The sequence below is a fragment of the Cryptotermes secundus genome, unplaced genomic scaffold, assembly GCF_002891405.2.
Source record: "Cryptotermes secundus unplaced genomic scaffold, Csec_1.0 scaffold278, whole genome shotgun sequence".
Classification (NCBI taxonomy): domain Eukaryota; kingdom Metazoa; phylum Arthropoda; class Insecta; order Blattodea; family Kalotermitidae; genus Cryptotermes; species Cryptotermes secundus.
This window is the reverse complement of record NW_019731978.1, coordinates 392,084-407,166: the sequence shown is the minus strand read 5'-3', so window position 1 is coordinate 407,166 and position 15,083 is coordinate 392,084. Positions and strand designations below refer to the sequence as shown.

The 15,083-nt window shown below is 38.4% G+C and overlaps 1 protein-coding gene across 1 annotated transcript in view; it reads left to right on the top strand.

Moving 5' to 3' along the window:
* Positions 1–2,322: 2,322 nt before the first annotated feature.
* LOC111867368 (telomere-associated protein RIF1) overlaps positions 2,323–15,083 on the top strand; it is a 70,901-nt gene continuing 58,140 nt past the window's right edge. Inside the window, exons 1-7 of the mRNA XM_023857159.2 lie at positions 2,323–2,360; positions 2,471–2,588; positions 6,952–7,106; positions 9,162–9,264; positions 10,426–10,683; positions 12,648–13,018; positions 13,848–14,082. Coding sequence (XP_023712927.1) covers positions 6,997–7,106; positions 9,162–9,264; positions 10,426–10,683; positions 12,648–13,018; positions 13,848–14,082 — 1,077 coding nt within the window. The 5' untranslated portion in view covers positions 2,323–2,360; positions 2,471–2,588; positions 6,952–6,996. The remainder of the gene's footprint in view (positions 2,361–2,470; positions 2,589–6,951; positions 7,107–9,161; positions 9,265–10,425; positions 10,684–12,647; positions 13,019–13,847; positions 14,083–15,083) is intronic.

The following is a 15,083-nucleotide window of genomic DNA, read 5'->3' as shown; positions in this document are numbered from 1 at the left end:
GGGCCTCTGTTAATATATTATTTTGAATTAAAAACAGCATTAGCCTATCATACATCAATTTTTCTAATATTTTGGAAAATGCCAATAAAATGGATATCAGTCTATAGTTTTTAATATCATGATATTCCCCTTTCTTATGCAGAGGTATCACTTTAGCTAATTTTAATCTATCTGGGAAGGTGCCTGAGCTCAAAGAGGCATTGAAAATATGAGCTAGTGGTCTTTTTACATAATTTATACATTTTTTAACAAGATATTCTGGTATCTCATCATATCCTGCAGATAATTTACCTTTTAGACTATTTGTTACACACACTATTTCATATTCAGTGATTGGATGGAAAAATATGGTATTAGGGCAGCAGTTTATCCTTTGTTTCTGCCACTGCGTTTTTGTTATTATTGTTGTTTTGACTTTAAGTTCATCAAGTATTTCAACAAAGAAATTATTTAACATATCTGCCACACTTTGCGGATCTGATATTATTTTTGTACCGCTAACCAGTTGGATTTTCTTATCACCCTTACATGACTTACCAACTTCATTTTCTATTAAATGCCACATAGCTTTCATTTTATTTTGAGATCTTGAAACATACTTATCATTTGCTATTTTTTTTTTTTTTGCTTATTTCATAACACTCTTATAATTTTTTTTATATCTGGTGATATATTCCAACATGTCCCTAGACAGATTATGCTGTTTTTAAAACCATTTAACAGTCTCATCCTTTTACCAGAATTTCTTATGCCTTGGGTAATCCATTTGTTTTTCCTTGTCATTTTCATATAAACAGTCTTTTTTTGGAAATGCTATATTATAATAATAAAGGATCATGTCCATAAAATCATTAAAACTAGCACTTGCATCTGAGTTTGAAAAACTCTCCTGCCATAGCTCCTTCTGCAATAAATAATTAAACTCCTGGATACCCTCTTTAATAAACTGTCTTTTTCTGCTCATTTTAGGACCCCTCTCTTGTCTATTTTCATTAATTTTTAGTGTTTGTGCCAAATGGTCCGAATAACCCAAGTCCAATACTGATGATGTGCATTCCAAAACTTGCTTGTTTGTTACTATGACATCTGTGCTATGGAATTCTTTGTGACCCTGATTGGGGATGTAATTACGTTGGCCAAATTATACACCCGAAGCAATTTTTTTAGTTCTCATACTCTTACACTGTCATCTAAGAAGTTTATGTTCCAGTCACCACATAAAATTTGTTTTTTCTTTTTCAACTGCACATTTTAGATTACAACTTCCAAATTTTTTAGGAACATATAAAAGTCACCATCTGGTGACCTATAAATACACACAACTATTTTGTCCTTCAACAATTCCACTATGGACATTTCAAAATCTTTTTCCTTACCTAATTTATGCAAGTAGAGTAATTTTGAGGATCCTTCAGCAAACCATGGCTTATGCTTCTTCAGTTCATAATAACCTAGACTCTCTTTGGCAGAAATTCCCATATCCTCTATTAGCTTCCCAAGCCTTATTAACATCTCTTAAATTGGGGAACAAACAAACAAATAAACTCAGTGATTCTAGTCCGCAAGCGAACTATACCGACCAAGCGACCGCCGCTTGTCGGCGAAGTTAGTGCCAACTTTTGCAGATAGAGGGTGTCCCGTGGTCAGGGCAACGAAACCATACAGCCGGTAATTTCGGTTTCCTAGACCGGAGCCGCTGTTTCCCGTTCCAGACCCACTACTTCTCAGAAATCATCTGGTAGCGCCGGGAATCGAACCCGGACCTCTAAATATGTAGCCAGGAACTCTGACCACTAGATCACATAGGCGGTGCTAAGTGGGGGAACACATAACACACAAGAAATATAATAAAGAAGGAAAATCGTGATTATACATATTTATCCCAAGGCCGATATTTGCACGTGTTATCTCAGACATACGGTGCATATTTATCATCTATTACAAAGCATGCCGTGAAGTTCGTCAAATTTCTTACAGATTGAGAAATTCCTTTTTGCGCGGATCATAAACCGCTTGATATGAATGCCGGTAGTGTTTCATAATTTTTTGTTAATATTTACAATTATGTAACAATTTATGATAAGTTGGGGGCGATTTGTTGATGGCACGAAACGTGAGAAATGATGTATTGAAAAATAAAAGTCAGCTTGGTACCATCCTTTACCTTTGCACAAACCATACTCATCACCTCCTCCATTTCAGCCATCGCGGTTCTATACTCGCTCTCTCATTTGTTGTGACGTATATGTTGCGGCTGGCTTGACCGGCTTGACTGTGAGGACTGTGAGTGAGTCTATCATCAGTGATGACACCTATTAGGAACAAATGTGTTTATCGTTCCCGCGTTAAAGTACTTGCAGGTATGTGATGTTGTAGAATTAATAGTGATAACGTAATATTTATCATCTGCCTTTATATATTAAAATAATATCTTTTTATATTAATTCATAACTGGTCGTTTGCCATTAAGTTGTAGCTTGCTCGTTTCGGACAACGGTGTTTATTGGACGTAGCTTGAGTTTCCTTGGTGCCCAGGGTATTTGTTTATGAATCTTGTGTGGATGATAAAAGATATGACATAGTTGCAGGTAAGGCCAGTAATATAAACCAAGTTCAGTGGTGGTTATTGTATCATTGGCAATTTCAGTTTCATTGCTGTCATTATTTTGACTGAGGCGTGTATAATAACTTAAAATACGTAGTGCCATTGTGTTTTTGTGCAGGTATGATTTGTTGTATCAGTTATATTTATAATTCGTAATATAAGAAGTTTTTGTTGTTTTTGGTGCGTGTTCTTTTTTCCGATGTTTATGCATCGTTAACTGAATGACATCACCAGTGATGCAACAGTTAACATGGCCTGCCTTGGCATATGTATTATTGTGTACCATCTTGGGGTTTCAATATTTTATAACATAAGTATTACATATAAAAACTCAGAAACTATTGTTATAGTTATTAATAACATGAAGTATTCAGGCATAATGTAGTTTGTATAAATTTAGTCCGATAGAAAGTCAGTATATTTGGTAAGAATGAAACAAGTGCTTTATGCATTAAGTACTACTAATTGCCAAGGAAGGAAACCATGGTTGACATAAAACACATTATGCATTGAGAGACTGGTATGCTGTTACCCATAAACAAAAAGTAGTTGGGTTAATATTATCCTTAAAAGTTCATGTTACATTATTTGATTTTGGTCAAGGTTTTATAAATTGAATTATTGGATCATGCTTACAGTGGAGGTAGGGGTGGGGGGATTAGAAAGAGAGCTGTGTGGTTGAGGAACAGAAGTATGTTACAAAATGTAAAATCACTAGAGGGAAGGGTTAGTCCTGAAGAAGCGATAGAAGAAGCAAGTTAGATGTACAGTTGCATAGTTAATCTTGAAGTTTCCTTCTTTTATACCTCTGTCACCCTGCACAAGTTGAGTTGAACTGAGTGAAGCCGAGAATCTGCCTTAGCAGCATTTGATTTGACTGTTCTTCATTTAGTAATGTGCCCACAGTCTTCTATAGCGGTAAAGAAAAAGGAAGTTAAAAGAAACTGTCTCTGTAACAGGCTGTGGAGGCCCATAGGGATGTGAGACATCAAGTCTCCTACATTTTCTAGACAATTGGCTCACAGAGAGCGATGAGGTTGTCAGCTTTACGCACTGGTCATCATTCACACCCCAGGAAAATGCCTGGTACTCATTTCTGTTAGAGGCTGAGTTGACCCCATGGCCTTAGAGCGACTGGAAGTATTAGGTCAATTGAAAAATCCAGTGACCCCATGGGGATTTGACACCGCAACCTTTCGGCGTGTAGTATAGTGCCCCAACCAACTACACTACCGCGTGCCCCATCTTATAGGAGTTGAAAACGTTTTTAAGAACTACAAAAAATTGGAGCGGATCATTTTCTGTTCCTTCTTTCTACATTTACATCAGACATATGCATGTTCTATATGTATAATATAAACACCATCATAAATGCAACAGTTTATTGTAGTTCTTTGTCTTTCTTCTTACACACTACATGTTTCGGCCGTAACTGGCCATCATCAGGTGTATTTCGTTTACACTGCATGTAATTTAAAATTTAAAAACACTAGCTTTCTCAATTGTCATTGCTGCGTTTCAGTCGGTCCTGATATACCAGAATCCCCTTGCTGATTTTGTCAGTTATGTTTAAAATCTCTGTTAATATACACTCGTTGCTTTAAATTTAAAATTTAATTTTTTTTTTAAGTTTAAATTTAAAGTTTAAAGATAACAGTGGCACTCACACAGGGAACCTGCACAGAATAATACATGAACGGTGCTGAAAGCAAGAAGTAGCCGCTGCAGCACATGTAGACATAGAGCAGGTATCCCTATGATTTAAATTAAAAAAAAATTAAATTTAAATTTAAATCGACGAGTGTATATTAACAGAGATTTTAAACATAACTGACAAAATCAGCAAGGGGATTCTGGTATATCGGGATCAATTGAAATGCAGCAATGACAATTGAGAAAGCTGGTGTTTTTAAATTTTAAATTACATGCAGTGTAACAGCTATGTAAACGAAATACTACACCTGCTGATGGCCAGTTACGGCTGAAACATGTTGTGTGTAAGAAGAAAGACAAAGAACTGCAATAAGTTGTTGCATTTACGATGGTATTTATATTATACATATAGAAGTGTAAAGTGCAACAGGATGCCTAAATACTATATATGCATGTTCATTTCAGTATTGGATTCAGCAGTAGTCATTGATGTACATGGGGCAATCCAAAAGTTTCCGAAATTAGAATTTTGCGCGTGAATGGTTATGAGTACATCGAAATACCGCTAGGTGTCTCCTCACACATCCTTCTTGAATCAGTGTGGCAAGCGGTGTTGAGTTGAGTGGTTGGGTTTGTTGCTGGTGAACATATTTCCATTGTTGTGTTTCCGTGAGTTTGCGGTTTTGCGATGGCTGACCTGAGAGAGCAGCTTGTCTGTATAAAGTTTTGTTTGAAACTTGGGAAAATCGCTGCAGAAACGCACCAAATGTTGAAGCAAGCTTTTTGTGAAAACAGTTTAGGCCAGACACAAACTTAAAACTGGTATAAGCGTTTTAAAAATGGTCGAACATTGACTGATGATGACGATCGTTTTGGACAGCCATCAACGGGCAAAACACCAGAAAATGTCGCGAAAGTTAGGGATCTGATCCTGCAAGATCGTAGACTGACCATCCAAGACCTCTGTAACACCTTGGGACTAAGTTATGGTACATGTCAACGAATTTTGTCAGAGGAACTGAACATGAGGATTGCGGTGAAGTTTGTGCCACGACTGCTGCAAAATGAACAGAAGCAGCATCGCTTGGAAGTCTGCAGGGAACTTCAGCAACAACTTCAAGAGGATCCAAACTTTCTTTCAAAGGTTGTCACTGGTGACGAAAGTTGGGTTTATGACTAGGACCCTGAAAGCAAGCAGCAATTGTTGCAATGGAAGAGCCCTTCTTCGCCTCAGCCCAAAAAAGCTCGACAAGTCAAGAGCAACATTAAGTCCATGTTGATCTTTTTTTTTTTTTGACTGAATTGTTCAAAAGGAGTTCGTCCCTCCTGGTCAGAAAGTCAATAAAGAGTTCTATCGCGATGTTCTAAGGCGTTTGAGGGAGAACATGAGGAGAAAACGTCCAGAGAAGTGGCGCATGAACGACTGGGTACTCCACCATGACAACGCACGACCGCATATGGCTTACATTGTGCAGGAATTTTTGGCTAAAAACAAGATGGCGGTTGTTCCCCACCCACCGTACTCACAAGACTTAGCTCCATGCGACTTCTTTCTCTTCCCCAAGATGAAAATCAAGTTGAAGGGGCGAAGATTTGATACAGTTGAGGAAGTTCAAGGGGAAACGCAGACGCTACTAAACACCCTAACAAAGAAAGACTTCCAGGATGCATTTGAAAAGTGGCGGAAACGCTGGGATCGGTGTATGCGCTCCCAAGGGGACTACTTTGAAGGTGATGGTGCAGAATAAGATCTAGGAAAGATGTAATAGTCTTTAGTAATATATTTCGGGAACTTTTGGATTGCACCACGTATTATTTATGAGCTGAGGTTTATAAATATTTTGACAAGATGTCTATCTCTCTAGGTGTTTTCATACCTCTGAGGAGCACTGTCTGTACTCATGATACAATATAAGGATGATAAAGTGCATGTTCATGGCTTTGATATTGAGGAGTTCAACGAAAAATTTATCTGCATATTCCAATTCTAGTAAAATTTTGTCAGCATTAATGAACACATTATACAGTAACCTATAAGTGTTTCTGTGCACATCTTGAGGTTTTCTCATATATGGTTGAATGTTTATCAGAGTGACAGATGTCTGACACAGAGTTATAGGGAGAATTAAGCACACATGTAGTCGCTACAGTGACTGGCTGCAGGCTGGACAATCAAAGGTAGGAATTCAAGTGTTGGTAGGGTCAAGAATTTTCTCCACGTCCTCCAGACTGGCTCTGGGGTCCACCCAGCCTCCTATACAGTGGGTACTGGGGGCTGTTTCCACGGGGATAAAGTGGGCGGGGCATGAAGCTGACCGCTCACCTCCAGCTAGTGCCGTGGTCAAGATTAAGGTGGATCTATATATCCACTCCCCCATGTGCCTTCATGGCATAGTATTAAATTAGTTAAGCAGAGGCAACTGTACCATTTTACATTTACACTTTTTCTGTAAGATAGTTTTAAAAATAGTTAAGGGGTGGCTCACACACCCAAGAATTGTTATGATATATGCATCTTTTGTAGCTTCTTGAATTGGTATTAAATGAATATTGATGGAAAGAGTGTTCAGGTCATTTATGTAGCTGTTTTTTGATGATGATGTGCTATAACAGAAGGTTACATAAAGTTAGTGTTTTTCCATGGCTGTTGCAGTGATGTGCAAGAGATGTAACATGAAGTTTCCCATTTACAGGAGTGCGGGTTTGATTAATCGCTGAGCTTTGTGAAGGGCACTACAATGGTTACGACGGGAGTGGATCACAGTGTTCTTGATCGGAGTCTTATGGTGTTGGAAAACGAACATGCCCAAACAGAAGACAAGGTTGCGTCATGTTCAGAACTTAATGGGTAATACCTCATGTGAAGTTTGTAAATTTAATAGACATAGGATTTTGGTTGGAAAGCCTGAAGGAAAGAGACCACTAGGAAGACCTAAACATAGATGGGGTGGATAATATTAAAATAAATGTATGCTGGAGAGATCAGCCTCGGTAGTCTAGGGGTAATGTTCCCACCTCATGACTCAAGGTACACGAGTTCAAACCCAGCGGAGGTCCTGGAATTTTTAAGGGCGGAAAAATTCAGGGAACAAGTCCTTCGGGAGGGACTTTAAGCCTTGGACCCGTGTTGTAGATTTATGGCACGTAAAAGAACATCATGTCTCTAGGAGACCTCTGAGCTAAATTTGGCAAAAAGTTTCCCGCCCAAAGTAGTTTCCAATGCCTCCAGTAGATGGGGAAGTATTAGGTACCACTGCCAGAGGAGGGGGGACCTCTCTGACAGAAAGGGACTAACTATTAGATACCACTGCCAGTAGAAGGTTGGAACCTCGCTGGCAGAAAGGGGCTAATAGCGAGCACCAGTACCGGTAGGGTATGGAGACAGTAGAAATTAAAAGGGGGACGCACAATGGACCAATAACTGGTCTAAGTGCATGGGGAAACCCACCCCCTCTATACTCAATACTCAATGCTAGAGAGAGAGATATGATGGGGTTGTATGGACTGGATTGATCTGGCTTAGTATAGGGACCAGTGGAGGGCTCTTGGGAACATGGTAATGAACTTCCAGGCTCCGCAAAATGTTGGGAAATTCTTGAGGAGCAGAGCAACTGTCAGCTTCTCAAGAAGGGCTCAGCTCCATGGAGTTAGTTAGGATAGTTTGGCATGCATTCGATAAACCACATATCCAGCCAAAGGTTTCTCATGATTTTCCACAGTCCCTCTAGGAAAATGTCAGGATGGTACCTCAAATTAGGCCATGACCACTTCCTTCCATATCCATTTATATTCATTATTCGCTAGTCCTCAGATTATTTGATTCTGTATGATCTCAGTTGTGACAGCATCATTAATTAAATTTAAATAAATAATGAAGTGAAAGTCTCCTTGGGCTGAGTTGTCATACTCTTGTACAGTAATCCCATCAGCTCAGCATCTGCCTTCATCTTAGTGAGGATAACCAACCAGCCCATGGTTAGAACTCAGGGTAGGCAGATCCTGAATTCAGCTTCAATGTTTACAATGAATTCTGTGTTTAATGAGTCTGTCAGAGAATGGTTTTTCTTACACTAAATGGGAGCTGTGTGACATTACATCAGTGTACTGTGTGTCTTATAAAATGTACTGTGCATAATGGTGTAATAATAAAATAATTTCTCTCCATACACATTGTGTCTGAAAAGTAATGAGATTCAATTCAATTCACAAGGAATTTGTTCCATAAGGTAAAAGGTAAAGGTGTCCCAGTGCTTAAGCAGTTAAACACTATGCCATTAAGTGGTATGGGGAGTGGACACACAAATCCACACGTTCTTGACCTCTGCATTAGTTAAGGGGTGAGTGGTCATCTTCATGCCCTGGCCACTTTACCTCCAGGGAAAGAGCCCCCAGGACACATTGGTTAAGAGGATAGGTGGGCCCCAGAAGTGGTCTGGAGGACATGAGGGAGGAGGAAAATCTTGCCCCAACTGGGGCCAGAACTCTGAGCCCATGACTGTCCAGCCATAGCCAGTCACTATGCTGACTGTGCTATCTCTTCCATTCTATAAGGAAGAACTGTATATGCCCAGTTTTATTTAGAAAAGATAGAATCATTGTTGCAAAGTATTTGACAGATCAGACCAGGTTTTAATGGAAACAGGAACTAGTTTTGTTGCATTGTACAGCACTTAGAATGTTAATTGCTAGAAGATTTCTTTCACAAAAAGGTGCAGTTGCTGAGATCAACCACCACAGCTGCCGCTTCTGTCACCCCCTCTCCTTCTTCATGTGTTCATTAATTAGAACATGTTGTTAATATTAATTGAAACTGCTCTTGTGTCATCTGTAAGATGAAAACAGTAATAGAACATAAATCTGAAACCTGTGTTTCTAATTATGTACCATTATTTTTTCTTTTTAGGTACTTTAACCATCTTGTTAAAAATGAGACAGATTTGTTACCACTGCCGTTTAAAATTCATGGGGAGAAGCTGATTAAGACATTATTGCAGTATCTTGAGAAGGTATGAGTTGAAGGAACATATTAAGTTAAATTCTGAACGTTCAAAATTATAACTCATAATTTTCATGTAGGAACTATAAAGTACGTGTGTTTATGTGATATTTTATATATTCCTGTTATGTATATGTAATATTAAAGTTCCTGTACCATCGCACAACAACATTTAGTCATTGTATAATAAAACAGTTGATATCAATTGAAAATGATAAATCGCTCAGTTTATTATATTACTCATGCTGTGTGTTACACATTACTTTTTATGATTATAAAAATGGATGCATTTTTATTGTATAATTCAGCATAAGTATTTATATCTGTTGGTTTTATTCATAGTGACCTAATGGTCAGAAGAGACCAAAACATGTATTGTGATTAATACAATAAACTGATTGACTTATTCTTTTCACTTTATCTCAGTTGTTTTATTACACAGTGATTGCTTTTGTGGGACAGTACAAGAACTGACATATTACTCATGTGTGTTTTCATAATCATTGGCAACAACACTGTTACATTTGGGGTGTTTGGGCTTTGAATTTCTGTTCTTTCTTCATTGGAAATAACCAGATTTTAAAGGAATCCTGTGTTTCTTAATATGCAGTAAAGTTTTAATTCAGTTTTAGATCTTTACAAAGAACACCATACTTTAAAATCATTCCTGTCTCTTTCTCTTATGCATTATAGTCTGGTATATTGTTAGGAACTTGTCAGAAAAGATGTTGCCTCCATCTTCAGGATATGAGGGGGCAGGAGTTCATCCAAAACAGTGGTAAAGGTCTACCAGACCACAAGACATCACAGTGCAAGAGACGGTGTGATTCTGTGGGGTAGGAACTTAATTTTTAAATATTTAGATTGGTGGTTTAAGAATTTACTAACAGTGAAGTAGTGGTATTAAATGTGTTGTTTTATTTTATTATTATTACCTTCCTTAGTGGGTTTTGCAGACTGCTGTTCTGAAGAATGTTTTTAAAGGGTAGGGCAGGTGACATTGAGGATGAGCTTATGGAACCAACGGGGTGGTGGCCCTGAAAAATTGGGTAACTGCTGATGTAGATGAATTTTTTATGTGAGAGAGGTAGAAGAAGAGCAGCTTGTTCAATACAAAAATGTGAACTGTTGTTGCACTTTAATTGCAAAGCTGGAACAATTTTGCCTCTAGGGAAATGGTGAGTTACGGTCTCAAGTGCTGTTGGTCCTGAAACAGGCGGTACAGTTATTGCAAAAAGGCTTGGGTATGGGAATGCACGTGGCCTCGCAGTGCTATGCCTTGTTATTAAAAACATCTCGAGCAATTGAAGAAGACCTGGAACCGTCATGTAAGAGTGAAACAGTGGTGGAGTTGTTTCAGTGCATGTCCAGGTTTGATGATCCACAGTTTCTTGATGCTGTTATGACAATGAGATACTCAGACCATAAGGTAAAGACCAATCTTATATATATTTAATGTAACATTAAAAGCAGACACTAACTTCATGCCAGTTTGAAAATATTCTAACAGTGTTTCATTACACCTAATGTTTCTGGTTTCATGAACTGTGTCCATTGGATGATATTCTGAAAACCAGAACCCACCATTTCATGGGCTGAATGTTCTTCTGCCATCAGGTGTGTTTGTGTTGGATGGAGGTAGGGGTTACATACTCAGTTGGGTGAGTTAGAAAGAGTTAAGATTTACCATTATTGGGATTAAGTAATGTTTGTGGTCCGAACTGAGTTGGTCCCCCCTACCTGAGGACAGGACCAGATTCACCTCATGAAATGTTGCATTGTGGTTTCTAGAATATCACATGATACATACTAACAGGTGACCCACATAACTTCAAAAGTTACAGTCATGTTGTTTATGTTAATTCTGTCAATCATAGAAGTTTATTTGTAAAAATCAGGACCCAAAGCCCAGCTGAATTTGGCTCTGACAACGAAGTCCACAACGTTAGGCTTTTAATTTTTTTAATAAACATCTGAAACCTTATCTGTATTGTTTTCATCCTGTTTTGTATTGTATGTAGTATTATTATACAACTGTCAGTACAACAAATTTGTAATAAATTACCAATATTACTGTATTGTCACATGTATTGGTGACTGTAGACAGGGTTTTGATTGGTTAATAGATTTATTGTCCACTTACAGGTTGTGACTACAAATAACTATAGCACTATTGCTGATTTCCACACTACAAATCACTCACACTAAGCCTTTTCAGTCTACTTTCACTAGTCATTACTTGGTTACAGCTCTCTGAAATGACGGTTCTACTGCAGTGTCTTCACTAGACGTTTCCTAATACAAATCTTAGCAGTGGAGATTCTTCTGCATCTGTTGCTTGCTGCTTAACACCCACAGCTGAACCCTCGACTGCACTGCACTCACTCGCTGAACAGACAGTCTGTTGAGTTATATAACTCGTAGTGGACCCACAGAGAACACCACCTGCACCACCTCTTCTATTGTTGTGTGACATCACCGTGTACCTGTATGCTGTGGGTGCTACATAGCAACTCTGTACCTGTCATTTATCGTGACACCTGTATTGTGTGCAGGCATGACCTAGCAGCAGCTGATGTTTACAGAGTCATCTCTTATCAGCGAGTCTGTACACCACAGTATTGTTCATGTCATTATGTACATCTGATACACATTTTGGTGCAGCTTGATCCATCATCAAAAAAAAATATGAACAAACAAAAGAAACTGCGTGGTCTGTAGTCCACAAGTGAATTATACTGACTGAGCAACCACTGCTTGTTGGCGAAGTTAGTGCCAACTTATGCAGAGAGAGATTGTCGCGTGGTCAGCACAACGGATCCCCACAGCTGTTAATCTCAGTTTTCTAGACTGGTGCCGCTACTGTCCTTGAAATAGCTCCTCTAATTATCCTCATGAGGCTGAGTGGACCCCATTCCAGACAAACTGCTTCTCAGAAAGAAATCTGGTAGTGCTGGAAATCCGAGACCTCTGGATCTCTAGGCAGGAACAGTTATTGTAATGAAATTCATATTAATGATTACTAATGTAGATCCACATTAGAAATGCAATTCAATAACGAACAGTACATTTCATGAAAAATTGCCTGATGATGATCCAGCTGGATCAAAACACACAGCAAACATACATGATGAATTGAATGATAATACAGTCACATTAGTTATTTATTACAGAGTTGTTGTATAATAATCTGCATCTTAAAATCTTCTAAGATTAGGCTTTGTGTATTGTTTTTTTACATATACATGCTTCTACCATTGGAGGCATGTGGCAGGCAACATGTCACTGAAGTCTTGAGAAGTTACTGGAGGGAGCCATTAATATGTGAGGACTTATGAAATGATGGAGGAAGTCCTGGAAACTAGTAATATGGACTGTTCTTAACTGTTGCAGGAGCTGATCAAGAAAAGTGTAAATGTCTCTGGGGAGTCAATTGACCGCAACTTGAATGACCTGTTGGATTATGATTCCTTGATCTCAAGTCTGAGATTAGAGGCTTTGTATTTTGCAAAAAGACTGATAAAAGTTTGTGGTTCATTATTGCTCATACAGTTTGAGGAAGATCTTGACTTCTGGTTTGAGCTCCTATTACCACAAGTATTTGTTTTTCGTGAAGTGTATGACTCTGTTTTGTGCAAAGAAGTTGATGCAGATACACGGAAAGCAGCTAGAGAGGCTGTAAAGGCACTTTTGATCATCATACCAAGAGATGAGCAGCTGAAACTTCAGAGTTGGCAAAGGATAAAAAGTGACATTAAAGACAGGTATGGATTTCACATACACTTAGAATGAAGTTTTGATTGAATTAATTTTTTTTTTTGCTAATAATAGTTATAGTGAATATGACAACTAATATCCATTGCTGCTAGGGTTAAGAGATCTGTTACCGAGGTAGAATACTAACTTATAAATTTCGTTTGAAACTTTTTTCTGCACATTAAGCTTGCAAACCTGAGATTTTGAATGTGTGTCACATGTATTCACGTAATATGCATCTGTATTTATGGAAATTATGCCCCTGCCAACATTCCTATGAAAAATATGGCCATAAGCTCATACTGCAACTACATTTATATATCTTTATCTTACTAGTTTGTTTGATGTGCAGATATGGCAGGACAATTGTAAAGGGTTGTATGACAATTAGGGTTCTGGATTTGTGTCTGTCTAGTATTGCGAAGAGAATGCGGTGCTTGGAAACAAGGCCTGTTTTCATCTTTAAGATGGGGAGGCATGGGGAAGGGGAGCTAATCTCAGTCACGGTGCCTTGTGCCATAACGTTCCGTAAGCTGGATTCATTTCCGTCCTCATACAGAAAGAGCCACCATTATTCACTGAATTCTTTCACCTGAGAAAGGGAACAGATCCGTTTCTGAAATGTTCTGATCTACATGGAACACAGGACAATAGAGGAGTACTGAAGTATGACAGTTTTCTTCAGAAGTAAACCCACAATAACTTTGGTATTCCTGATTATAAATTATTGTGTATGGTCATGACACTCAGGTTTATTGAGTTCTAGGATCTGAAAAGCGTGTAAATGTACATCATGATCATCTAATGTTACATTGTTCAAATGTTGTTATTTTTCAGTTACTCTGATAAGATGGTGAAGCTTGTGGGTATTGCCCCTGATTGGGCGTCAATATGGTGCTTGATGTTAGATGTTTTGGGAGCAGAACTCGTTAGAAAAGGAAACAATCATCTTATTAACAAACTCTTGAATGTGGAAGAAAGGGCATTCAAATATGATAGTACAGATGTTCGTGTCCAAGCTTTTATTTGCTGGCGACATCTCATTGACAAGCTGTTGCTGTCCAGAATTGAGGTATGTAGATAAGCTGAGGTTACATGGTTGTATAACTCTGAATGTTAAAGGAAAATAATTATCAAGATAAAATTTATGAAACTGAAACTACATAGCACAAATGCCTCATGCTTGCCCATAGTCTGCTGTGATTGTGTGACCTCGTTTTTCAGATTGTGGTCTTTTAGGCCATGACACTGTGTATTATGGTAGATTGACTCCAAAAAAGGAGACTAGATGTTCTTCTGAACCCTTGTTATCATCCACCTGGAACACTGCATGCCATTGCAACCCAGAAAGAAGACTTCAGTCTGAACGCTCACTGCCATGAAGGCATCAAAATTCATATCACTTGACACTTTCAACTTCTGTATACCAGAAATGGTACAGTTTGTATATTTATAAAATATACAGGGTTGTTCTCAGATGCATGTCTTAACTTCAGGAGCTGATACCCAGTGTGATGCACACCCAGAAATGTCATGAGATCTAGTTCACAATGATTGTGGAGCAGTGGATATTTGAAATTCAGGAATGATTTGTACATAAATCATGGTAATTTCTTCAACAGAAGTGCATGCTGGCAATCAAAAATTAGGAAGTTTTAGAAGTATTTAAATTTTGAACATTTTGTGATATATCTCTATACTAGGTAGTTTAAATACCCTATTTTTACTTTAAATATGCAGGGAATGTTAACCACTATTATCCAGGAAAAGGGGGGGATGCTTTAGAGTAGTTGGTTGAGGCACTGTGCTACACGCTGGAAGGTCACATGTTTCCACATGAGGTCACTGGATTTTTCAGTTGACCTAATCTTTCCAGCTGCACTGTGGGCCTGGGTTCAACTCGGACTGTAACAGAAATGAGTACCAGGAATATTCATGGGAGTAAAGGGAGGCTGATGCATAAGGGTGACAGCTTCATTGCCATCTGTAAGCTGATTGTCTAGGAAATGTGGGAACTGCAATGTATCTCAACCCTGTGGGCCTACATGGCCTGTTACAGGGATTGGCTTACCT